Source organism: Neolamprologus multifasciatus, chromosome 10, assembly GCF_963576455.1.
Source record: "Neolamprologus multifasciatus chromosome 10, fNeoMul1.2, whole genome shotgun sequence".
In the NCBI taxonomy this organism is placed as follows: Eukaryota; Metazoa; Chordata; class Actinopteri; order Cichliformes; family Cichlidae; genus Neolamprologus; species Neolamprologus multifasciatus.
In genome coordinates this window covers 13,105,767-13,126,035 of record NC_140448.1, presented here as the reverse complement: position 1 = coordinate 13,126,035, position 20,269 = coordinate 13,105,767, and the positions used below count along the sequence as shown (strand labels likewise).

The 20,269-nt window shown below is 38.5% G+C and overlaps 1 protein-coding gene and 1 pseudogene across 2 annotated transcripts; both read right to left on the bottom strand.

The window, feature by feature from the left end:
- Positions 1 to 3,875: 3,875 nt before the first annotated feature.
- LOC146509757 (uncharacterized) lies at positions 3,876 to 5,178 on the bottom strand (annotated as a pseudogene).
- A 6,032-nt stretch (positions 5,179 to 11,210) lies between these two features.
- il13ra2 (interleukin 13 receptor, alpha 2) lies at positions 11,211 to 20,026 on the bottom strand. 2 transcript variants are annotated; one of them, XM_085175152.1, is made up of 10 exons: positions 19,867 to 20,026; positions 19,484 to 19,602; positions 19,058 to 19,209; positions 18,113 to 18,269; positions 17,898 to 18,018; positions 17,061 to 17,245; positions 16,768 to 16,919; positions 15,188 to 15,335; positions 12,245 to 12,368; positions 11,211 to 12,160 (listed from the first exon to the last, which is right to left on the bottom strand). In XM_085175152.1, the coding sequence occupies exons 2-10, from the start codon at positions 19,572 to 19,574 to the stop codon at positions 12,073 to 12,075; spliced, it is 1,218 nt and encodes a 405-aa protein (XP_085031278.1). In that variant the 5' UTR covers positions 19,575 to 19,602; positions 19,867 to 20,026; the 3' UTR covers positions 11,211 to 12,072. The 2 variants fall into 2 exon arrangements, with proteins under 2 accessions (XP_085031278.1, XP_085031279.1); XM_085175153.1 differs by lacking the exons at positions 11,211 to 12,160; positions 12,245 to 12,368 and adding exons at positions 12,732 to 13,718; positions 13,838 to 13,911.
- Positions 20,027 to 20,269: the final 243 nt, after the last annotated feature.

Here is a 20,269-nt window from a genome sequence, read left to right as displayed (position 1 = left end):
CTATCTCTTTGGCAGGAGGAGGTTCTGAAATGTTTGCCCACTCGTGTTAGTCTCAAGTTGAAATGCCAGTAGATCTTTATGCTTTGCACTCCACCCACACAGTTGCTTTTCTCGCATAAAACGTTTCTGCAAAGTAAATTGACATTTTCACCAGAAAAGAAACCAAAAATATCAAGAACAGTGTCCGGAGTAACTGCCAGATACCAAAGTCTCCTCTATATTTGCTGCATTTTCTTGAGGATCATGTTTAACCAGCGCCTCAATAGTAATCATCTTGCCCCACCTAGTGGTCATGCCGAACATGTCAGGTGCTGCAGAGTGAGGAGGGTCACATTCTGTTGTAATAGTGAGCTTTTTCCCCCCCCATCATTTTCTCTTTGTGCTACAAAGCTTTTAAAAGGAGCAGTCGATTTTACAGTGTTTTTCCTTTTAATTTATTTTTTTAAGGTCACAATTTGATGCATTTAAAAAAAAAAAAAAGTCCAAGAAATGAATAAAACAAGAAATACCCACATGCAAACATCCTTTATGAAAGCCATTGGGACATTAATCACTGTTATTTGTGTGAATTTGTTTGCATCTGCTTGACGATAATCTGGCTGCGGAGAGTAGCCTGGCCCCTCGGTGCAGTAACCAGCCAGGCCCTGCACACTTTTACCATGCAGGGACAGATTCCAGTTACTGAGCCTGGGGGACAGATTAAAAATTCACCCCTGGTACCTGTGGAAGAAATTTGTTTTACTGATATGACTGATTATGCACAGATGTTATAAAAAGCTGAGAACATTTTAAATCCAAACCTGAAGTTGTCCAGCTTATGTGTTCCTTAACAGTGGAAGTCCTTGCGAACAAGGGTCAGCGCACTAGTAAGTCAGATAAATGGACTGGACTGTAACAGCCGAGCTATACATTACCCTCCTCCAAGTCCTCTGTTAAGACTGGCTCCACCAAAATTACACATTAACCCAAGAGCATTTCTCATCTCTCCTTGTTATCACTGCTGCCCTGCAACTTCTTTGGGTCCCATTGAACCCAGATGCAAAGGACACAGCAGGGTGTTAACGGGGAGCAAAAATCAAGCGTTTTATTGCTTGATGCAAAAGACAAATGCAAAGTCTACAAAGTAACAGCACGTGAAACATGCACAGGGTTGATTGAATAAGAAGATACAGTTGGAATCAGCTGAAAACACTTAGGAATAGGTGAAAACAATCACAGCAGCGTGAACAAGACAGGAAATGAAAACAAAAGCAAATGTGAAAAGCAACAAAAAAAGTAGGATCAGCAAGTAACGTAACGAGAAACACCTGCTATCACATAAGAAGACACAGAAAAACACAAAAACCAACACTAAACATGATTACACAATCTGGTGCAGCCAAGCCAACAGAACACCAGGACTATAGTAAATAAATAAACAGTCACTGTGGATGGGAGCAAACTTTAACTTTTTTTTTTTTTTTTTGCCTGTCCCATTTGGTTCTTTAGCCGTCAGAATTGTTGTCTGAAGACCAACAAGGATACCCAATGGATTTATTTTGCCAAATGGATCATCATGGCATTGCCGTATTGGTCCATTTGATCGACCTTTGTTTTTATTATTTATTTTATTTTATTTTCAGTTGTTACAGACGGGACAGACATGAGTGAAAGATAGGAAAGGGAGAAAGAAAGAGGAAGGAAAAGAAAAACAGAAGGGGAGAGGGACAGTGAGAAAGGGGGGGGAAAATATCTCCTGGATCACCTGTTGAGAGAAAAAGAATAGAAAACAAGCAAAAAAAACAAAAAACAAAGCAACATACTAAACACAACACCATTGCATTAATCTAGCTAAGTGTAAACAGCAGTAAATACTAAATATTGAATGTTGTTGTGCAGCACGCAGGACAGACAGCGCACAATGTGCTTTGAAGTAGCAGCCAAGAAAGGTGTGAATTTAGTCTACAAACAGTGAACACCCGTGTGCACACCTGTGTGGATCGGTGCGCTTGTATTCAAATGGTTTCCCCATGTAATGGTCTGCAAGTGGGTGTAGAGAGCCATAGCCCCGTCCCCCAGGGCATGAAGCAGGCATGGTGGAGATCCAGGCCCCAGACATCCAGACAAAACTTTAACATTTTTAAAACTGCTCAAGTATCTGAAAACCATCTGTTATGTCATTTGTAGTTGTGCACTGAGAGTGTGGACATGTACACAAAATTACACAAAAATAAAGACGTGTTTCATTAGGACACACTTTAATATATTTTCCTCTATTAATTCTCTCATTAAGACTGTGACTGTGTAAGAAGTCCAAACTTTACCACTGAGCTAAATGAGTAAACAACAGAGACACAGCTATCCATGTGAAGCAGCCAGCTGCCTACCTGACCTTGTGGATGTCACTGAATGTTGGATCAAACACTGAAAGCTGCGGTCAGCCCGGAGCCAGATGGTTATTTTCCCAACAAGAAAGCAAATATCCTGCAGCTGAAGCTGTCTCAGTTTAATTGCGTTTCTGCTATAGACTCATTAGTTTTGGGGTTCTATAATATACACATAAGCTTCAAGAAAATGGTGTAATCATTTAAACAGAGCGTGTTAAGATGTTTGACGTGTTTTTCAACACAACTCCAGTCTTTCTCAGGCAAATCTGCACGAGTGTATAGCAAGAAACATGCCATGCTCACGTAATCCTAACAGAGTTTAATTCGGCTATTTGTTTACAATCAGTCTATCCACATTTCACATGAGAGTCAGCTGAGAAACGTCCAAAAAGACTTATTTTATTTATGAAATGCATATGCTACAGATTATCTGGGCAGTAGAGGGCAACAAGAGCTGATGATCCATCACACCTGAACGCATGAGGGAGCTGGGTGAACTTCATAAGAGATTATTTCATAATGGGTTTTGGTGTTGAGCCACATGCTACAGACACAGTACAAAGACATTTTCATGTGATAAATAACAAGGGAGACAGAGAGATGAATAAAGATCAAGACATTGATATATCAAATCAAACCGCTTCCCAACACCAGTTAATGAGCTGTAAGAGAAATAATAAATAAAATCACTGAGATTAGCATATGACAGATTATCAACGTGAACCACTATAGCGAACACAAGCAAATCAGACAGCCATGTGGGAGCTGAGGGAGTATTACACTGACTAGCCACGCTTCCACTCTGCACACCACATTTAGAAAAGTCAGGAAAAAAAGGCTAAGAAGAGTCGAAAAGGCAGGCTGCATTTAACAATGCATTTTTGTTTCTTTTAAGGTCAAAAAGGCGCAGACTTTAATCCTTTAGCCTGTCTTTACAGGTAAAGCACAACAGGCTTATTCCCCTTTATCAGCTGAGGACTGTAAAGATCAGCAGAAAGGCAGCTTTCATGCAGGTATCTGAGTTAGTTCATGTACGGGGATTGGCAGACAAATATGTGGAACTTGCACTGGATTTATTCGTACACAACTCCTCAACTTTTACAGTCAGGGGAAAAAATATTTGAACCGCCGCAGATTTTGTACATTTGCCCACTAACAAAGAAATGATCAGTCTGTAACTTCAATGGTAGATTTATCTGAACAGCGAGAGACAGGACAGGAACAAAGAAATCCAGAAAAATGCATTTTTAAAAAGTTATAAATGAATTTACATTTTCATGAAGAAAATAAGTATTTGATCCCTTTTGCAAAACGTGTTTTAGTACTTGGTGGCAAAACCTTTGTTGGCAATCACAGAGGTCAGACGTGTCTTGTAGTTGGTCGCACACACACACACACACACACACACTAGTATCTGGAGACTGGCTTGGCCACTCCAAGACCGTAATGTGCTTCTTCTTGAGCCAATCCTTTGTTGCCTTAGCTGTGTGTTTTGGATCACTGTCATGCTCACGACTCATTTTCAGTGCCCATCCATCCTCCCTTTGCTGTGGTGCAGTTGTCCTGTCTTCTTGGCAGAAAAACACCCCCAAAACATAATGTCTCCACCTCCATGTTGACAATGTTCTTGGAGTCACAGGCAGCATTCCTCCTACTTCAAACACCGCAAGTTGAGTTGATGCCAAATAGCTCGATTTTGATCTTGTCTGACAACACTTTCAGCCTGTCTACCTCTGAATCATTGACATGTTCAGTGGCAAACTTCAAACGGGCCTGTACATGTGCGTTCGTGAGCAGAGTGACCTTGCAGGCACTGCAGGATTTCACGGGGTAGTGTGTTACTAACTGTTTTCTTGGTGACTATGGTCCCAGCCGCCTTGAGAACGTTGACAATTTCCTCCTGAGTAGTTCTGGGCTGGTTCCTCAGCATTGTAATTATCACTGAAACACCACAAGGTGAGATCTTGCGTGGAGCTCCAAGAAGGAGGGAGATTGGCAGTTATTTTATGGTTCTTTCATTTGTGAATTATTGCACCAACTGTTGTCACCTTCTCTCCCAGCTGCTTGGCAATGGTCCTGTAGCTCATTCCAGCCTCGTGTAGGTCCACCGTCTTGTCCCTGACATCCTTGGACAGCTCTTTGGTCTTGGCCATGGTGTAGAGCAGGGGTCCCCAACTCCAGGCCTCGAGGGCCGGTGTCCTGCAGTTTTTAGATGTGTCCTTGATCCAACACAGCTGATTCAAATGGCTAAATTACCTCCTTAACATGTCTTGCAGTTCTCCAGAGGCCTGGTAATGAACTAATCATTTGATTAAAGTGTGTAGATCCAGGGTGAGATCTAAAACCTGCAGCACACTGGCCCTCGAGGCCTGTAGTTGGGGAACCCTGGTGTAGAGTTTGGAATCTAGATGGATTTATTGCTTCTATGCACAGCTGTCTTTTATACAGGTAACAAGTTGAGAAGGCTCCCAATGTCAGCTCATTACCTGTATAAAGTACACCTGGGAGCCAAAAATCTTGCTGATTGATAGGAGATCAAATACTTATTTTCTTACTGAAAATGCAAATTAATTCATAACTTTTTAAAAATTTGTTTATCTTGATTTTCTTTGTTATTGTATCTCACTGTATTAATGAGCACATGTCCCATTGAGGATGCTGTTCTCACTGATGACTTCTTTGGTGAGAAATACAAAGACATGGCACTGAAATTAGAATCTTAGTCACCAGATCAGAAATCTTATGAAGGTAATGATCCAGATATCTATAATTATTGCCATAAGAAAGGTAAGTGGGAAAAAATATCAATTGCAAAAAGAAAAGAGAAAGATGTGCATTTTGCTAATTTGGCCATTTGAACCAGTAGAAACGTCTTGGACCAGTTTGAGTTATGCTTCATTCATGTCATATTTGTGGTATTTGATACTGAGGAGAAAGTTCCAGCGCAATTTTTACAGGATTCAGGAGCATCCCATACTTTTGTGAGGAAGGCACTACTACCTGAAAGCTGTGTACAAGTCAGAGCAATGGGTCTGCAAACAATATGTGCCTATGCATAAAAGTTTGTTTATGTGATTTGTGGCTGGTGAGACTGGTGTATGTCCAAAAAACGTTTCCATTGTCAGTTCCAGCTCATCTGTCTGCGTCTTGGTCTGATATAGGAAGACACAGATGGCTTAGTATTGCTTGCATCTTAGGTAGGAAGTTAGACGAGGTTATTTTCTACAGAATTGCTTCTTTATTGCAGTTTTATTCTGAAATCTGTGTTTCTCCTTAAAACGCAGATTTCTCTGCACACGTAAAGATTGGCCAAGTTGCCCAGATTATAACAAACCCCAATAACAATATAACTGCTACTCATATCTATCTAGTACCTCCCTCAAGCAGTTTGAACATCCAATTACTGACCGTATGAGTCCTCTTTCTCATTATAAATTGTGTTGTGCTCTTATTTGTTAACACTGATGCACCAGTCAAATAGATATCCAGCTGTGTTCTATCATTGCAACATCTGGAGTCAAGGCCATGAGCCAATTCATCTGCTCTGAGTGACTGAGACACGGTTAAAATACCAGATAAATGGAAGTCTTCTAAAAGCTCCCATGGTAGATTGCCTAAACCTTATCATGTGTGTAATTCCATGTAAGGAAACATTGGAGGAAAGTGAGAATAAACTTATAGAAATGCTAAATAAAACACTGGGGGATTTAGATGGGAAAAATGTAAACAACTGAGGTTGTTCATAGGGACTCATGCTTCTTTTTAGACATGCAAACTCACACAAATGTGTAAGAATATGGTCTTACTTGAAGCAGGTAGCATATATGTTTAAATTAGTATTGCTGTGGGTACTTGCTCTAATTGGGCCTTCCCTTGTATTTTTAGAATTTAAACATGTGTTGACTTAGTAAAATCAGTACAGGGCATCTAAGGTAAAAATATTAACAAAACCAGATTCTTTTCCCCTACCAAGGAAGGAAGATTGTGTTGATTAAATAGGGATGGGAAAAATTGTGGTTTTTCTCTTGGCAGGTTGCCCTTTCTAGAAGAAGAGCAGCATCTGTGTTTTTGTAACCCTGTCAAAACATATATTCTTACAGCGTCATGCTGGTTAGACTGTGTAATGCAGCCCGAGAACAAAGTGGTGTGTGGGCTGGAGTGTTATGCATTTTATTAGGATGGCATGGTGGTGAACATGGGCACATGGTCAGACCCCCTGAAGAGAGTGCAGTCAGCATTTGACAGATTAGCAAAGTCACATTTAGTCTGTAAATGTGAGTTTGCAAAAGCACCAGTAGCCTCGTCCCATTAATATAAAGGTTTAGGCAACACTAGGAATGCCTGTATTGCTGAAATGTATCACTGGTAACATCTTAGTCAAATCTGGCCTTCCCCAGAATTATAGGTTTTCTCCCACTTCTGCTTCTGCTGAAAGCTGATGCCGAATATATCTGGTCTCTGTTTGCTGGGAGGAATCTGACAGCATAAAAAGTCTTTTGTGCTTTGCTCCTGTGCTTGTTCCTCACCTATTTAGACCTTTTTCCATTTTCAGGTTGATGTTCAGTGCATTTATTTGGGCTTTTCAATATTTTGATATTTACACTGGGTTATGTACTGTTGTACTGTATTTGCAACAACCTGTTAACCTTTTGGCAGTCAATCCAAACTTCTTATCGCTGATTTCATATTTGTCGCATACACCTTGTGCTAATGTTGTGCTTTGCTACAAATGCCTCCCCATTATATTCAGTATATTCCAACGCTCCTGTTTTTGATAAGCTCTTAGAAATGCTTATTCTGGGTCCAAGGTTGCTGTGTCAATGAGACTAGAAGGGAAGGAAATATTAGGAGGTCTACTGTGATGCACGAAGTACCTGCTGACAATGGTTGCATTTGTGAATAATAAAGGGCAAGAACTTTAACCATAAAAAGATCCAGATTAAATTCAGACTGAAAGATCAGGGGAAGAGAGGAAATGCCTGATTCAAACTTGGCCTCTGCAGTGGACGTTTAGAATATGAGTTGCTCAACTCAGTGAGTCACACCAGTGTCCAGAAGTGATGGAAGACTATTTTGAATTGCTCATTTAGAGTGAGAAGCTCATTCCTTTCTCTCGACTGAGGATTTTTAACGATTGGGACACTGTAAATGCGCCTGAGTCGCTCGTTTATAGTAACGTCTGTCTTCTGGATCGATGGTTTATCTGAAGGCTGTCGTGGTCCCGGGTCAGCTGACCCAGTCTTTTGAGTTTTATGGGCTTTCCAGTTTTTTGTTTATTTAATGTGAGACATTTGGGTTGTGTAATGTCTGTATTATTTTGTGTACTCATCCATGTTCCAAATTACTTTAGAGTTTAGTTCCCCCCAGTGTTTCATCCTCTCCTGTCAAGTCTGTGTTTAGTCAGTCTTGTCTTTGTGACCCTTTTGTCTGTGTCAAGTTGGTGTGTTTTATTCATGGTTTCAGTGTTCTGTCACCCATTGTTTTATTGTACTTCATCTCATTGCATTCTGTTAAGTGTTATTCCTGATTTATCCCTGTTGTGTTGCCAGCTGTATCCACCTCCCCAATTATCACTTCCCTAATTACAGCTGTTCATTGCCAGGATGCTGAGTCACCTTCCCTCCGGCTCTCCCAGATCCAGTGTCTCTATCCCCAGTGTTCACACTTTAGGTATGCTTTTTTTTTATACATTATTTTTGTAGGGTTAACACTAACACCAACCCTAACACAGTAATGTTTACACATGAATTTATACTTAATAACATACAAATTTGTGTCAGAGACACTCAGCGTAACAATCCCGAACACAGGCTGTTGGGTGGTGGAGGCCATGAGAGAGGGGCCAGGTGGATCTCATTTGGTGGTTAAGTACTGATTGATCCTTCCATTATCCGATCCTCCATGTCACATAAACACACACACACAACCCACATGATCTTGGGTCATAACATAATACATGCTTTCATTTCATCACACCATCATTATTTAAATTTTTTTATTCTGTTGTCTGAGCAAATCATCCCCAGATCACTTGCAAATGCTTCTCACCCAGTCTTCTGAAAGGTCCCACATGACAGGTTTCTTCCTTCTCACTGTCACGAAGTCCTCGCTCATAGTGAGTCATAGACTGCCGGGGAATTCTTGAGTTATTGTAGGGTTTGTTTACACTGGAAAGCGCCTTGAGGTGACTCATGTTGTGATTTACCACAATATGAATTGAACTGATACTGCCTCTCCAGTGTTCAGTGTTCAATTCAAGATTTCGTTGATCATTTTAGGGCTATTCAAGGTCAGCTGTTTCCCTATATTAGTAAACTATTCAATTCAATTCAATTCAATTTTATTTATATAGCGCCAAATCACAACAAAAGTCGCCTCAAGGCGAAACTACTATATCGATTCGTAATCACTACGTCTCTGAAATCATCTGCTCAGTACTTGTTGGTCCAGGTTAAAGAAAAAGGAGATTAAGCTTCTGAGATTCTGCCCTCCCAAGATTTTGGTTTAGTTTTCATTGTGAAACACTTTCTGACTTTTGTTCTTGAAAGTGCCATATAAATAATCTTTACTTACTTAGTGAGACATTAACACCCACATACAACATTTTATCAGTATAAAACAAATATAACTGTGATAAACATAAAATTATATGATGATAAAATCATATCAGCACTTTCATATTACAAAATATGAATATTACAAAAGTGGAGTTTGCTGAGGTTCACTTAACAACTACACTGCAGAAGTGGTTTATAAAACTAAAATAATTTTCACAGTCATCATGATCACTATCATAATTTCTGTTAACTAAACAAAAGCTTCCAGTAGACCAGTCCCTTTCCCAGCTGGGATAGGCTCCAGGCCCTTTTTTTGTTTGGATGGGTAAAAAAATAAAATTAAATCAGATTGGAGCACGAACAAACAGGAAAATGAAAACAAACAAAAGATCAAAACCTAATGTGGGAGCTGGGGGAGTATAGGCAGTCTGAGCAGGCCGGGCAGTCCTCATATGCTTTATGTGCATACGCACTTTATGTGCATGCACAGCTAAAAACAAACAAGTTCGTTAATTTTTTTATACAGCTGTAACGAGGAACATCTGGAAGTAAAATATCAGAAATAAAATATTCCCCCGCCTTTATGTTTTGTGTAGGTTGCCGTGTTAATACCAATGATCTTGAGGTATTTTAGTGGTTTTGCTCTATTTGGTGTCCTGCTTGACTTTAACACATCAATCAGATTCAGCTGAGTGGGAATGAAGTACCACGACCTGCCAAGTCATTCAAAACATCAGGAATGTCCTAATAGCTACAGACAGATGACAGTACTGACAAGCACAGTGAATGAGTTATGACTTGAGATTAATATTTCCAGTTAAAAAACAATCAAATCCAAATAAATACCTTTTGCACAGAAATGATTAGAGCATTTCTAGAAATAGAGGTAAAGTTAGAAGCGTGTGGTTATTTATTTTACATCCACACAAACCCACTCAAACCAAATCTAAAGACTCTTTGAACAGCAAGCTTTCTGGGAAAAATGCTCTTCTGGTACAGATTTGCCTTAGTGTTTAAAACAAAAATAACAAAGTACGTGTTGTATAAACCATACCGATGATTCTTTTCCGTCAGGTCCCTCAGGAGATTTTACCCACCTTACATCCTATTGCTCATATCCTATTTTGTTTTCCAGATACAACTGTGATGGATACATGATGAAAAAATTAAGACATTCATAATTTATATTACAAGAGTGGTATGTTGTTGACTTTGCTGAGGTTGGCTTACAGAGTACACTGCACAAGCATGTACAAAACATGCGACACTGATTATTATCATTATTTCTGTTGGATAAATTAAAACTCCAGCATGTACCGCACCTGGACTCAGCTGGGACAGTATCCATTAACCGCTACCACCACCATCTATCCCCCATGATAAGCAGTTAAAAAATGAATGAATGAATATCCAAGAATGCATGATGACACAGATGATGGAAAGACAAGGTTATCTGTATTTTTAGTGAATCACAGACATTTTAGGGCATTAATGTTCATACAGTATTTTATTGTTCTACCTGAATGCTTGTTTTTTCTTTGGTGTTGCTGGGAGGCCCATCATAAGTTGAATGAGGTTCAGAAAGTTGAGCTGATGTTATCAGTTTCAGCTGAAGCCTCACCCTTGTCCTGAGTAACTCTTGGCTGCGTTACTATACTCACTCAGTATTCATTAAACTATGTAGCTTCTCTACAAAACCACGTCTCCCACTTATTTGCGATAAGGCACATAGCGATCTGGAGTGAACAAAGCGTTCTCCAGTGCGCCACAGTTATCTTTGCCAATGGAAAAAAAAATGAAGTTTGTGTTTGCTTCCTACAAACTTACATTCTGTTAAAACAGAAATCCCTTTTCTCTTTTTTTAGTTTATATTTTTTTAATGCGAAGATGTAAAGAAGAGATCTTGAACATTATTCTTTATTTTAATTAGAATTAAGCACATAATGAAATACATCAAATACATCAAACCCAAATAAGAGCATAAAATACATTCATTACAAGCATTATTATTCCATGAAATATGCTTTAACATGTAAAAGCTGGTAAGAATAACACTCAACACCAACTTGATAGCCTAATTTTATAGTATTATATGTTCTATTGCTTTCTAAAACCCACCAACCCCCAACAGGATCAGAAATCAAAAAGATATATGTGATCCATTAATTTATAAAATCATACATTCATTATGTATTTGGACTAAATGGATGGCAGCCAAAATGATGGCAGCCAAAAAGCACTTTCAATGTCATAAAAATTGGATCAACTCTATGATTTAATACAATAAATGGTGTTTGGCAAGAGTTGCACAGAAATAGATGTAGTAACATTGTTTTGCAGGTTAGTTTGGATAGTTCAAGCCTCCAAAAACGGGGGGTTAAAACTGGCAAAGACATGTGGCATTTGAAACAACTAACTGGTTCAATTTCTCCATTTAATTCATCCTTTGGTGTCAGCAAAGTTCCTTGACTCCAAGTATTTAGCAATAACTTTGTTGAAATCCATTTAACATTTATGAAACACATATTTTGCACTTTACACAAAAACAAAAACAGTCTTTATTGTGTGAGCTGACTGGCAAGAATTGAGGCGTGAGGTAAACAACAAACAGATTCCACTAAAAACGTTAATTCTCCACAACATCAATACAAATCCATGTGAAATGAACCAGATAAGAAATCATAAGTAGTAAAAAAAATATATTTAAAAAACGTAATCCCAAAGTAAGTTCTCCTCCCTTAACAAATATGCAAGTGTCATAGCTAAAAAGTAAACAACGATAGGATACTTTCTGGTACAGTGTAACAGTCCAGTTAACAAGACAGTTCAAATCTTTCATGACACTTAAAACATTTGTATAGAAAGGTATACAAAAAAAAAATACAAAAAATATAGTATATTGGAATAATATGTAGTTCTGTATATTATATAATACAAACACAGACAAACTATGACCTTCAGTCTAAATGTAATATCTTCTGAAACATGTGATTACAATCTCACTGTCTGCATGCTATGCCATCTTTGAGTGCTTCATTGTGCCTTTTGAAACTACAGAACCTAAACAATGACTGAGGAGGCGTGCAACAGTAAAATATTTATATGAGGTCCTCTTTGCGTCGGAGGAAGGTACAGCTTTTCTTGCCTTTTTAGGCTTCTGTGGGACCAAGAAGGGGACGCCTGGCAAACAGGGATGTAAGCAGAGACTCCACTTTTTTCTCTTGCACTGGTTTCTTCCTGAGAGCCAAAGGACAGCTTAGTGCTCTGTTTGCTTTTTATCTGCATGTTGGCATATTTTGTAATGGGTGTGAATATACTTACAGTTTGAACATTGCCCACGCACACAGAGACAGCACTAGCAGGGCAATAATGCCAACAGCGATGTAAATGTACACAGGTATGGCATCCCATATGGCATCTGGTTCAGGTGTCACGTCTTTCTGCTCTATAATAAGCACACAAAAGTAAAATCAGGTTAGAGAACAGCTGCTCAGCTTCAATGAAACACATCAACTAAACACTATAAAGTCAGGTCAACTAAAATCTGTATAACTACGAATCAGCACAAACAAACTGTCCAATATTTGGACAGTTTGTTTGTGCTGATTTGTGCTGAAAGATCTGTATTTGCACGGTTTGCAGACAGAACACGTTCTCCATGCATTGTCCGAATTTTAAATTTCTTGTTGCTTGCTGTAATGGAGTGGTGGACTATGAGAGTTGGGATAGGCTTTAGCTCCACCTCCTGCCTACCCGTGATTGGATTAGCGGGAAATAAATGGACTTTTCTGTTGAAAAGCATAATTATCAGAAGTTGTTGTAGTAGTACAATAAGAGTAGTAGTAATAGCACTATACTAGAAAGTCTGATGTCTTTGTGAGTCTCTGTCTAAACCAACTCCAGGCCTTAAATGGCTAAATGACCTCCTCAACATATCTTGCCTGGTAATGAACTCATCAGTTGACTCAGGTGTGTTGACTCAGGGTGATATCTAAAACCTGCAGGACCCTCGAGGCCTGGAGTTGCCCACCTCTGGTCTAAACCAACCAACTGGATCTCAATGAAAGACTCTCACACGAGCACACCAATAAAAAATTGTATTCTGTGAAACTTCATAGGCCAATAATACAATCGTATCCTGCATACTAATGCTTACAATCATAGTCTGAACAGATGTTTCTAAGTAGCAGTTGAAATGATTTAAAACAGGACAAGAGAAGGTCCATTTTATGGCATGGTTCAGCGACTATTTACTTTATAGAGGCCACAATAAAAAGTTTGGGACACCACTGATCCTCCACATTGTATACCACTGCTCTGGCCTTAAAGTGCCTTTCAGATGTAGAAAAATGTTACATCTTTTAAAGCTGCATTTTATTTACAACCCGTTGCTATGTTGACATGTCAATCATTACATTCACAGTACCAAGAAAGGCTGAAATGTCTCTATATCCAAAAGAGGTAGACACAAAAATAAAGTGTGGATACATATTATGGGATTTTCAGACATTTTTTTTCTCATGTGTCCTACTCAGTCTGCTGCTTTAATGGCAGTATGATGTAACAACAGAAAAAAAGAATTACAGTCAATTAACACAACAATCTACATAAATTCTAATATTCCGTCTTTCATTGGATTCGACTGGAGATGTTCTTTTTGTGTTTTGGACATTGGATTAATACTTTTGCAACGTTAATTTGTCCAAAATGTTATAAAATATTGTGCGGAGCCTGGATGAAAATGATCCTTCAGCTTTTCCTTCAGGGGACTTTCCAATCGTGGCAACATCGGTGACTACAAAAAGCAAGAAAAAGAAGAAATCAGAACATTGTTATGCATATTTCGCTACATTGGTTGTATTGACATAAATTGAAACGTACTGCATGCTTGAATGAGATAATCTTAAAACTTACTATTTCTTGGTGGCGTCAGGATCTTCCAGCTTGAAATCAACGAGACTACTTTGAGGGCTCAGCAGGACTTGTTGCTAACAAAATAAATGCTTTACAGCTTAGTTTGTAAATCCTTTACTTACAGGAAACACACTTTGAACAGATCGCTCAGGAATATGAGATGAAAAGTAACACTCAGGAATTTAAAGCCTTAATGCTGAATCTTTCAACTAATCACTTTGTGTTATCCAACATCATGTACTAGCTGTGGCTCAGGAAGTAGAGTGTGTCGTCTTCTTATTAGTAGGTTAGTGGTTCAATCACGGGCTCTCCTAGTTCGCATGTTAAAGTCTTCCTGGGCAAGACACTGGACCCCAAACTGTCTTCTATCATAGATGAAAGTATATCACATCGTGTTTTATTCTACCTCTCAGAAGTAGCTGAATGTGAGTCACACACTGAATCTCCCTAACAAGTTGAGCTTCTCCTCTGGCTGTAAAATATATATCAATATAATATCAAAATGAACATATGTGCCACCTTATGCAAAGTACAGACCTTAACCTTTTAGATTCAGTAGAAATCCATGATTTTACATACTGTACTGTACTTTATTTGCTATTTTTTATATACGGTCTCTCTTCTAGTTAAAAGCAGCTTTGATTAATATTTCACAAAAGTCAAGAGAGAGCTTAGCTGTTTCCAATATTCCCTTTGCAATATTTTGCTAGTAAAGAGCAAAATATTGTCCTTTTTCAGCTGTATTTCACAGACTCTGTGAAGAAAGGACAGGAAAGCAGGGGCAGAGAGAGAAGGGGAAAGACATGCTGCAAAGGGCTGTGGGTCTGACCCGAACCCGGACTGGCCGCTGTCAGCCGTGTGGCATGTGGCCGACTGCTCAATGCACGAGCCAAACTGGCGCCTAATCTTTTGTTTTTTAGTATAAATGTCTTTATTTTTTCCGAAACAGGCAGTTTCAAGCTTTCGGCTTTTGTTATGTTTAATGGGATTTGGGGGGGGGGGGGGGGGGGGGGGTTTGCTTGTATTTGTTTTGGGTTTGTTTGTTTTTTCAGCTTCGGCTTGTTTGTATTTTGATTCGTTTTTTTATCCCACTGATACAGCACTCAAAAAACTTACCTTTTATCTCTTTGGAACAGTCTTTTATAGAATTATAATCAAGACTAAACAAATATTCCTATTGCATTACGAAACCAAGAGTGCCACTTGCCAATATCAGTTACAAACTCATCAAAAAAGAATGGCTTTTTTGTGTCAAAAGAAGAAATGATATGGTTTTTAAATGAAAACCTGAAAACATCCAGTGCTCCAGAGAGCCAAAAAAGAAGACGTTTTTGTGCGAAACATTCTTACCTGGTTGGCATACTGAATGGCTCCAGTCACTCCAGTAGCTTGTGCTCGCACAGTACTTATGCACCTTAGACCGAACCCTGAAGCAGTGGGTCTTGTTGATGTCGATGGACAAACTCAGGCTTGTCCGACCTCCTGTCAGAGATTTTGTCTGTCAATGAAAAAGAGAAAGTAAATAATTACTACAACAACAGAGTTAACAGACCCAAAAAGTACTTAAGTTTTGATGAGTTTCTTCATCTTCCTTTCGGTTTTATGACAGTTTAACTCACTCACCACTTTGCTGTCTAACAGTGTTAAGCAGCTGTTTTTGATCTGGAAAACCAGATTTACACTTCTTGTAAGTACTGGGTCTTTAATGCAGAGTTCTGGGCTCATACCCAAGCTTAAGCACTGGGTATCTGACCAATTAAGGCTACACTGCTTTGTCAAGCAGACAGCTTTCAGCTGCGTCTCAAAGACTCGTAACCCTATTTTATTTTGTACTTCATGGTACACTTAAATTCCCACTGTAACCTTATTAATCTCCACTCAGTCATGGTCATGAGGATTTGTTTTAAAATTTGAGTTTTTACTTCTTTTTTTTATTGTTCTGTTTACTTGAAAACACGTACATCCATCATTTTTTTTCTTGACCTTTTACTGTGGGATTAAAAAATAATAATTGCATAGCAAAGCAAAACCACAGACTCTAATAGTTTCCACTTTTTAAAGGTCTATAAAACCACAAAGTCAAATTGTTAGCAGCTTTGTTATTAGCTGCCCAAAGCCACAGTGCCTGAAGTAATGTTAAGGCACTCCTTTCAGTAAAAAGATATTTGATGATGAAACAGAAAAAAAATTATTTAATATTGAAGAAAAACAGTTTTTTTGCATGTTTAATAAAGCGTGCACAGCTAAAACAAACAAGTTAGTTTATTTTTTATACAGTTGTAATGTGGAATGTCTGGAAGTACAACAAAGGAAAAATGTCAGAAATAAAATATTCTCCCACCTTTATGTTTTGTCTAGGTTGCCGTGTTAATACTAGTGATCTTGAGATTTTAGTGGTTTTGCTCTATTATTGTTATTATAGTCAAGTGTCAAGTGTGACACCAATCAGATTCAGCTGAGTGGGAATGAAGTACCATGACCTGCCAAGTCATTCAAAACATCAGGAATGTGCTAATAGCTACCGACAGCTGATAGCAGTGGCAAACAGCATGAATGACTTATGACTTGAGATTAATGTTTTCAGTTAAAGAAGACTCAAATCTAAATAAATATTAATGCAATTAAGGTTTTGCACAGAAATGATTGGAGCATTTCTAGAAATAAAGACAAAGTGAGAACGTGAATTTTTAAGGTGGATTTTTGGCAGTTTGAGATATAAAATTCTTCCCTGAATGTTTACAATCTCAAATCCTGTGTTTACTTGTTTTTATGCAATGCGTTCCCCACTTTTACATCCCCACAAACCCACTCAAACCAAATCTAAAGACTCTTTGCACAGCAAGGTGGGAGGGAAAATGCTCTTGTGATACAGATTTGCCTTAGAGTTAAAAATAATATTAATAACAAAGCACATGTTGTATAAACCATACCGATGATTCTTTTCCATCAGGTCCTTCTTGATTGTGTTCCACTTCATATTCTAGACAGTGGCCAGGAACCTTTCCAGCAGGATGTTCCCAGTGTAGTTCAAACTTGTCAGGGCCTGTTTGCAGATGCAGTTTTTTTGTGGCTGCACACTTCACTGCATAAATGCATCAAGAACACAGGAAAACAAAATCAGCGATTGTGATAGCATGCAAGGAGGTATACGGATGTTGCCGATCTCGGTCAAATCAAAGTTGAGCAAGCGGTGAGTCACAACTGGAGCAGGAATTGTATTTACCATGGTTCTGGATTTGCAGGGAGGCAAACGTTGGTTTTAGTGGCCCTTCAGGAGAGCTTCCATTTAAACAGAAGTTGATATCAGTGAATACAGGAAGCGGTACATCTGCAAATGTGCACCCTATCGTGACACCGCCTGATGTGTTGTACTTTGGGCATTCCTCAGCCTGTCCAAGTTCTTTGTGCCTGCAGAACAAACAGATCAGATAAGCTTCTGTATTTACACCCTGCTTTACATAATGTGACAACATCAAATCTAAATCAGTAAAAGACATGAGTAACTCAATACTGAGGAAATTCTTGCCACTAAGAAAAGTAAAAAATGCATTTCAGCGTGAAGTGATCTTAAATGTTTCCGCTGCAGTTTCCAGATAATTGCGTGGGTACGTGCCTTAACAAGATTTATTCTCATTAAACACTATGCACATAAAAGTGTTGCCCAGTTTTCTTCCGCTCATCAGCGGAAGAAGACAACTGGATTGTTTTCTCCTTTTATTCTCCGGAGGAAATTAACTGGAGCTCTTCTTTGTTTTGCGGTGTTCTTTTATGAACGTAAGCCTCATTAACAATTAAACAGTGATGAAAACAGCACACATTATGAAAAGAAGCACGTTTTACAATCACTTTAGTTATTACACCATTTTTTGATGTACTGCCCTTTTTCATATCTTGTTAACTGGTGAATAGAAATCTCATCAAATATTAGAGAAAGTGGACAGATTTGTCTCAGGAAAAAATTAAACAAGCTGATTATGTCATTTGCTGTTCCAAATGATAGTGGAATATTTTGTTATGGACCACAACACGAGCCAACAAAGCTCTGACATGGCAGACATACCAGAAATATAGCTTTTGCAGGGAGTTGTCTGGTATCTTTTCACTTCTTCTCCACTGGCACTCTGTGTACTCCCTGTTGTGGAACACACATTTAAAATCCAGGACTTCAGTACCCAAAACACCTAAACATGAAAAAAGAAAAGAATCAAATTAGCTATGATCTTACTAATACTCCTTTTCTGTAATCACAAATCTTATAAGCCTTGGAAGGCTGACCTGTGCTGGGAGGTTTCTGGATGACTTCAGTGTAGTCTGTGCTCTTGATCATAGTATCGTTGGTGCAGGTCCCACTCAGCAAGGTGTAGATTCTCACTCTAACATCTTTCGTCAGGTCAAACTGAGCGGTGTAGGTCCTTTTACTTGTCCTGATGCTCTGCAAAAGCACAAATGAGTTACTACATGCCAAAGTTTCCTGATCTACTGAGTTTTTTCTTATTTCATTTAACAAAGATGTGTAGAAAGAGTTTTCTCCCATGAAACTTTTACCGTATTACTGAGGCTTGTGTAAAAAACAACAACAACAAAAAAAAAACACAACTTATGCATCAATTTTTAGTAAGTCACATTATATCTGCTGTTTCATATTTTACTTGAGCTGTTTAAAGGATATAAAAGAGCTTTGCATAGTTGTCTAGACACGTCTCATTATCAGGCACAGTTATCATGATAGACGCAGATAAGCTCCTTCTTTCACTCATTGTAAGATAATGATCAGTGCGTCATACTAATTGTTACTGAGACATAACTAACAGCATTGCCTCACCCACATTAATTGGAAAAAGTATCAAGATATATGTTCTGTTTTTATCTTGTTTAGACATAGATGCTTGGGCATAAATACGTGGAAGTGCAATTAGGTTTATTTGGGAAAATTCCCACAAAATTGGATTTAAAATTACAGAGACACAAATCCCATCGTGATGAAGCAGCTTTAAGAGGCTGTTTGTTTGTGATCTCTGCAGTTACAGTCCTGCTGAGGTGCTTTTATACAGTAAAGTCACTTAAGATATCATTTCAAGTAAACATTTTATTGCTTGTAATTACGGCTATTAATTGGCCCATTACCAGAGCAGGTCATGTTCTCGAGAAAATCATTCTGGGAAGAGTTCAGGCAGGTTATGCGCTTCCGTGTAAGATCTGATAAAAAGACTAAGCACTTACAGCCCAGCTGTCCCGGTAGGTGTTGTAGTACTCCAGCTGATATCGTACTGAGCACTCTGTCACGTTAGGCAAGCTGTCTGGGGGATTCCATGTAATCTCCAGTTGTCCAAGATGCCCTGGGTCTGTTATTACAAGGTTCTCTGGAGGACTCACTGGGAAAGGAAACAAATATTTGTAGAGTTTGTGTTTATGAAAAAAAAAAAAAGCCTATTTTATATCAACAGTATCCAGTGGAATATCTCAACAAACTGCTGCCAAATGTAAAAATAAATCTCCTTCTGCATCATATTGCAGGATAGGCTCTTTCCTCAGAACTCCAGTGGCAGAGGGCCATATTTAAAAACATTTCATATTAAAGGAGAAGCTTCCGTTTTTGTCATTTCTATCAAGCAAAGTCTAAGTACATGAAAAACGTCTGGGACCAACCTGTAAGCCCATTGCAATACGTGCTCTCCTTCCAGGTTATTAAAAGCAGCATCAGTGTAGCTGTGTAAGTCAGCCTGCATTTTCTCGCCATCAGTAGTTTATCAAGTGTATATTCAAGACTAAAGAAAATAAAAATTAATTAGGATTAACAAAAATACAAAAAGAATTCTGATAAGTGATCTCACTTCATAAATGATTTAATTAATTTTTAAATGTCATGAATAAAAGTAAAATAAACACAAATATATATATATATATATATATATATATATATATATATATATATATATATATATATATATATATATATATATCTGTAGGTCTATAGGTTAAATCAAACAGTGCCAAACATAAAACGGTAAAATGTCCAGATTAATACTTACGTGATCGTTGGCTAAGAGCGCTGTTTTCCTGCTGCAGCAGGTTCGGGCAGAGCGCAGCACACTGGCACAGCGTGGGTGGACTGATGCATTTGTAGCCTCCCCGATTAGGAAAGTTTAAGACTACACGTGAGGAAACCATTGAATAATAAACAGCAGCTGACTACTGTGAGTAATAATATCAAAATGAAGATTTTCTTCAGTGGAAGTGCAAAGTAAACACTGATAGGGAGGAGTCTGTAAAACGATTAGATTGAACCTGTATGTATCATTTTGATAGAGATTAAAAGGTACTCATTACGCGCGGGGAGCGAATAAAACCTAAGGATGCGTATGGCTTCACTTTACATGTCAAAGTTTATTTTAATTAAAGCGAATCCTTTTCCAACCTGTGCTAACAATGACT